The sequence below is a fragment of the Chionomys nivalis genome, chromosome 25, assembly GCF_950005125.1.
Source record: "Chionomys nivalis chromosome 25, mChiNiv1.1, whole genome shotgun sequence".
NCBI lineage: Eukaryota > Metazoa > Chordata > Mammalia > Rodentia > Cricetidae > Chionomys > Chionomys nivalis.
Genome location: NC_080110.1, coordinates 996,233 through 1,002,989, shown reverse-complemented (window position 1 = coordinate 1,002,989; position 6,757 = coordinate 996,233). Strand labels below are relative to the sequence as shown.

At 43.6% G+C, this 6,757-nt stretch overlaps 1 protein-coding gene across 1 annotated transcript in view; it reads right to left on the bottom strand.

Annotated features, from left to right (window-relative positions):
* Positions 1 to 1,310: 1,310 nt before the first annotated feature.
* Positions 1,311 to 6,757, bottom strand: part of Bpifc (BPI fold containing family C) — a 46,763-nt gene continuing 41,316 nt past the window's right edge. The window contains exons 14-16 of the mRNA XM_057758077.1: positions 5,073 to 5,136; positions 3,810 to 3,886; positions 1,311 to 2,004 (exon numbers count right to left, since the gene is read on the bottom strand). Of these exons, the coding sequence (XP_057614060.1) occupies positions 1,882 to 2,004; positions 3,810 to 3,886; positions 5,073 to 5,136 (264 nt within the window). The 3' untranslated portion in view covers positions 1,311 to 1,881. The remainder of the gene's footprint in view (positions 2,005 to 3,809; positions 3,887 to 5,072; positions 5,137 to 6,757) is intronic.

Below are 6,757 nucleotides of genomic sequence, written 5' to 3'. Positions count from 1 at the left end.
GCTCTGGAGAATATACAGCTTGGAGTTCACAGCCCCGTTAGTGAAGTAGCTGAGCAAGATAAAATACTAATGAACAGCACATTTGACCACTGTAATGTTTCAGAATGGAACTGTGGACGTACAACAAACATCTTCCTTTACAAAAAGAGCATTCCAAAGAAGCATATGACTACAACGTATCTTTTATTTCTACAAACGCTTATGAAGGCATCTGGTATAGCCAGCAATGCCCTGCAAAGGTGAATACATTAGAGTTGCTGTGAACCATTGGGGTTTCTTAGGCTAACTTTGTTTTTCTTTTTCATTCATTCATTCGTTTATTTACTTATTTATTTTGGTTTTTCGAGACAGGGTTTCTCTGTAGCTTTGGAGCCTGTCCTGGAACTAACTCTTGTAGGCCAGGATCCACCTGCCTCTGCCTCTGCCTCCCAAGAGCTGGGATTAAAGGCGTGAGCCACCAACGCCCAGTGGCTAACTTTGTTTGAAGTAAACTCTCTGTGATGTGCCTTTAAACACAGGGTTTGATTGATTTGTTTCTAGTCCTATTTCCGGTGAAGAAAAAGCACAGTAGCTATCAGGAAGGCTCGGTTTCCACCTATGCCATTACCAACCTTTGTGTGATAAATTCCTCTTAACCTCTATTTTCTCATCGATGGGATCATAATTGCCACGCACCACGCTTGTCTGTGCTCTATGCGCTACCATACAGTTCCCCAGCTTTGGGCAAAGGGCTGGAGGTTGAAACAAAATGACAGACAGACAGAGAGACGGAGACATGAACCTCTAGTCACTGGTAAGCAGCCCTTTTATTCAATAGCACCGTGGAGGCTTATCTACCCAACAGTCAGGTGGGCCAACAGGTGAAAACCTTGTCCTCTGATCCTCAAGGCCAAGGCAAGGAGAGCTGGTAAACAACTTTGACACAGCCTTTAGCAACTCAAATCAAAAGGAAAGTAAAGATCTCTAGCAGGGAAGAGCAGCTGGAGGCCAGGACTCCAAATGGTCCCAATAATAATTCTACACAGAGAGGTTGTGAAGATCTCAGGAATGAAGCTGGAGGAGTCACCAGGCCAGGGCTTTAAGCACTTAATAGTACTCTTCCATTACCCAAGAAGCCAAGCAGCGTACAAACAGAGGGTGTTGTTTCTGTGCATTTTCACTTAGCTGTCCTGGCTGTCCCATCCTGTTCCCCTGTTCCGTCTCACCCAGACGATGAATAACACTGACGGCAGCTGAGAAGTGTCTTGGTTTCATAGGCTGCTCTGCCACTTTTGTTCCATCCCTGAGAGGACGCCCCAGACTTAAACAACACAGGATAACCACAGGAAGATTTAAGAGGCTAGTAACTCCTTTTAATATTGATATTTGTGGAACATCAGCCTTTGCCATTTTCTGTCATATTTTATTAAAATAAATTCAGGATGGGAGTTTTCACACACAGAGACTGACATTGATAGAAAACAATTTTAATTAAGCACAGGACAGTCATAATAAACATAAAACATACAATCCAACTAAAGAAGGCAGTCTCTAAAGAGCAGACCTGATTTAAACACACACACACACACACCTACCAGTGCACTTACAGACAAGTTCCTTAGCCACCTGGTCAGATCTACAAACCTCACTCTTAGCCACAGGTTATAAACACAGGCACACAACATGCTACATATGCTGACATACATACATCCCCCTCCCACTGCCTTGTCCCTGTTCAGCCCTTTAACTCGGTCAGCCTTATTCTAGGTCTCTTAGGACTCCAGAGAGAAACTGTTTCACAAGGGCTTTAACACTCGGGGTGCAGGGCCTTCATCTTCCAGGTTTACAGTTCCCATGGGACGGAATGTTGTTTACTTCCTGGGTTGAATTGTGAACCGGCAATCAGTGGGTGGGCTGTTCTCTCCATGGTCGGTTTAGCAGGTTCAGACCTCCCCAGGTGTGGAGATTTGGCTGTTGTTTAGAGACTGTTTCATGCGCCAGGTCAGTAGAAATCAGAAGGAAACCCTGAAAAGTATTGCAGAATGAAGACAATAATAAACCAGAGGCATATTTGGGTTTTCCTGGGGAGAAAAGTTTCCTTGCTGGACCGTAAGGCATCAAGCCTTTCCCTACCCCTGTACCCTACGTGAAGGTTCCTGATGTGAAGAGGCTATTCTGAATCACTGTCGCTAGATGTGACTTAGGGAGTGGAAAAGAGGAAATTTGGTGGGGAAGAGTGAGCGTGGAGTAGTGGCCAAGTAGGAGATGCTTTCTGAAACCTGTTTCTACTTTCCAAAATACAACAACACGTAGAAAAGAAGGTTTTGTGAAGTTACTTAGTAACCATCTCCCAGGAAACAGCGTTCACTAGGGCCCAATTCTGAAAACGGCTGAAATCCTAAGATCCATAGGGTTCTTTGTTGTGACTGTTTTAATCCTTCAGCCTCATATATTTAGAAACCAGCCAGTGACACTGCTTTGGAAGGTTGTTGAACCTAGGAGGTGAGCTCTTGCTGAAGGAAGTGTCTTGAGATCTTACGCTTAGGGGATTTCCTGGACACTGTATCCTGACCAGGTCTCTCTGTTTCTGTTGCCCCACCTTTCGCTCCTGTGGTGGACTGTATCCCTTCTAACTGCTGCTGAGAGGGCTTGGGGGGCGGGGCAGAACAGACTCTACTAGTAGCCCTACAGAGACCAGGCCTTAGTTTTGGTTCACTTAGCATGGGACAGCTAAACAGACAGTCCTCAGGAAAACCACAGTTTAGGAGCAACCGATCAGCAGGCGCCCCACAGCCTTCTGCTAGCTCAGCAGGCATCCCAGGGCCCCTTCTTCTGGCTCAGCAGGCCCCCAAAGCCCCTTTGCTGGCTCAGCAAGTCCCCTCTGCCCCCCTGTCTCCTTATAACTAAAGATAGCTACCCTGTTGCTGGAAGGTCCCTAAGCATTAGAATCTCCCATCAATCAGCCCCCAGACTAATCCCTCCTCCCTGGAATTCCTCTAACTCCACTTAAAAGGAGCTTTATGACCTTCTTGGGGGGGTCGCCATGTGCCACCCCAATGTTAGAATTAATAAAGCGCTCTTGCATATGTGGCTATTGGTCTTTCCTTGGAGGCTTCTCTCAGACTCTAACATTTGCCACACCTTTCCCTGCTGTGGTAGACTGTATCCCTTTGAGCAGCAAGCCAAAATAAACCCTTTCTTACATTGTATCCCATCAGGCATTAAGTCACAGCAAAGAGAGAAGTTAACTTCTAACTAACATAGCAGCCATTTTCCTTTCTACCCAAGACACTAAACTTCTTTGGTCTACTTTCCTCAATAAATGGGATTAGTGATGTCAGCCTTACAGCTTGTCTGGTGAAATAAAATACTTTTAAAGGTATTTTTCTTACATTATGGAGTGATTTAAATGTGACTTCAAAGTGAAATTAGACTTGGTCTGACTTTTAAATTTTTCATTGTTAATTATAAGCTTTAATAGCTGGATGTTCTGTTTATAAAACTCCTCGGGCTGGTAAAAGTCTAAGGAAAGCAAAATAAAACATAATGATGGCGAGACGGCAGTGTGGATAAGAGAACGCCTTGTTCTTACAGAGGACCTGGGCTAGGTTTCTAATACCTACACTGTTTGAGTCATGATTGACTATTACTCTAGTTCCAGGGGATCTGATGTGGTACCAGAAGGAATATGGCATACATACACACACTCATGCATAACACATATCCACGTGAAATAAAATAAATGTATCTTTAAAAAATAAGTAATGAACAAAACAGGAAGCTTGTTCTACTGTGAAAATCAATAGTAAAGAGGAGATTAGGAACCTTACCTCCAGAACTTTAATGTCTGAATTGACGAATGAGATGTTGTAGGGGTTGGGGAGAGGAAACCCTTGCTGCAGTTTTGCTGGAATGTAGAAAAAAGGTGTAAGGTAATCAGGTGTGGGAACTGATTTTTTTTTTTTTTGGGCTGGCATTTTAGAAAGAGGTGGAACTAGAAGCTTTTTAATAGTTTATCTTATCATTGTTCCTAGTCTAGTTTTAACTCACAGTGATATGTCCCTAGCATTTTACTGGATGAATTAGTAATTAATTTATATTCAGTAAAAGCGTACCTGTAATTATGTGTATTTGGATACCAAACTAAACTAAACATTGTCCATTTCCTCCCATTTAAGTACTAACCATGCCTGACTATGCTTTTCATTTTCTACATAGTCATAAAAGATAGTGTGTATATATGTATATGTGTACACAGGTATTTACACACACATATATACATGCATATATATGTATGTATATATATTTATAATAGTGGGATGTATTGTGTGTGTGTGTGTGTGTGTGTGTGTGCACGTGTGTGGAGGACAGAGGATAACCTCAGTGTCATTCCTCACTTCCATCCACTACCTTGGTTTATTGTTGCTTTGAGATGGGGGGTCTCTCATTGACGTGAAACTCCCAAGTAGGCTAGGCTGGCCAGTGAATCCAAGAGATCCACCTGTCTCTGCCTCCATCAGCACTGAGATTATAAGCATGTACCATTGTGTCCTGCATTTAAAAAAAGGGGGAAGGGGACTTCCTGGAGGATTGAATTCAGGTCTTTGTGCTTTCAAGTTAGTTGCCAACTATCAATCCAGTGCCCTATTTTAAAAATTTCTAATTCATGGACTTGGGAACATTTTGGGTCTAATATAAAAACTCCAGATGCTTTGGTTTGTAAATCATTCTGGATGGGGGAGAGAACCAGGATTGTCATTCATTAAAGTGTGTCTTCCCAGACAGTAGTCCAAGGGAGCATAATATCGTTTCTAGTTAACCTGAAGGAGACATAACTGTCTAAGGACAGAGTTCTATTTCTCTAACTCAAGCCAAGTTAGCCTTGCTTGCTGAATGTGTAAACAGTGTTGTTAGCAATCATAATCCTGCTAACTGGTTACTTCAGCTCTTATTGCTGAACACCGCAAACTTCTGGGTCTGAGCCAAATCCACGATAACACTCTAGACATACAGGCATCAGGGTAGAAAGTTCCAAACACAACCGAGAGTGTCGGCAATCCCAGAGTCCCATCATGTTTTAAAGGATTCCTTACTATTGGCCAGAGGGAGGACTCCAAAGTGAAGAATGGAAGAGAGGATATTCTCAAACCTCACGACCTAAAATGAAAAAGGAGACCTTATCAGTTGCCAAATCAAGGTTCCCTGAGAGCATCAAGCCTGGTTTGGGTGCGCAGGTCCCCAGAACTCAGCTGAATAGAAAGCCATGAATAGAGTTCCCCTGCAGGTGAATGCTAGCTCCTGACTCCTAATCTCAGAATTCTCCCTGAAGTGAAACATCTGTTTGGGCCTCAGCTAAATTCGCTGACCTGACTAACATCCCCAGATCTGGTCCTGTCTTACTGACACCTTTTGGTTGGATGTGGCCAGGATAGTAAGTCCCTACTATCTCCCTTGCACTACCTCATGAGAGGCTAAGAGACCTGTCTAAGAACACACAGCCAGTAGGTGGGACTTCACTCTTGCAGCCTGGCCTCAGAGTTAAGGTATGAAACCATTATGTGTATTCTCCATCTACATTGACAAATCAGTTATCTTAAGTGCAGGAAGAATGACCACTATTTACTTTCTATCTGCCACCTAGCATGCTGTAGATGTGTTGAGTGAATTAGGCTTCAGCAGAATCTCTCAACAGCCCTGAGTGATCCCTACCTCCATCTGTGCTCCAATGGCCTATTCTTTTCTTCTATATTATTTTCAGTGCTTGCAATGTATATTTGTTCACTATTTCTACCCTCAACTGGTTGCAAAAGCATATATTTATTCTCACACATTCAAAACCTGGGTTCCAAATAGTAGTGCTATTGATATTTTGGGATGGATCTGTTTGTTTGTCTGGGGGCTGGCTGGCGTGCTATGGGAAGCTCAGAAACATCTCTAACATCTATTCCTGTATCGCTCTCCTCCCCATTCCAAGCCACAATAGCAGAGGTCCCTAAAGGACTAAGTGGACCCTAGAGAAGAATCACTACACAGAATGTTAATGCCACAAGGGGAAACCTTCATCTTGAGCATTGCTAGGCTCGGTAAGAAGTTGTACATGAAAGACTGACGTTAAGAATGAAAGTTCACGTCCAGTCACGTACAGCTGAGCATGCGCTAGGCAGAGCTCTACCCAGGAAATCTGACAATGTGCTTCCACATTCTATGATAGGACCGTTTGTGAGCAAAGGATGTCATGGACTTGGCTGACCTTCTTGACATCTAGGAGTACGGACATTCCATGTTACTTGTTGGGGAGTGTAGGATTTAAATGAGAAACGTCTTCCACAGGCTCATGTATCTGAACACTTGGTCCCCAGTTGGCGGTGTCGTTCGGAGGTTATGGAACCCTTTAACCCTTTTCCTTGCTGGAGGATGTATGTCACTGGGGGTGAGCCTTGAGCGTCTGTAGCGTCACCCGACTGCTTGCTTATCCACTTTACTTCCTTACTTCCTGTGTGTGTGGGTATGGACCCATTTCATGTGCCTGCTACCTGTCGTTATAGACTTCCCCTCCAGAACCACAAACCAAAATAAACCTTTCTTTTCTTTTCTTTTTTTTTTTTTTGGTTTGGAGTCTGTCCTGAAACTAGTTCTTGTAGACCAAGCTGGCCTTGAACTCACAGAGATCCACCTCTCTCTGTCTCCCAAGTGCTGGGGTTAAAGGCATGTGCCACCATGGCCTGGATACAAACCTTTCTTTTATAGATTGCTTTTGGCCATGGTGTTTATGACAGCA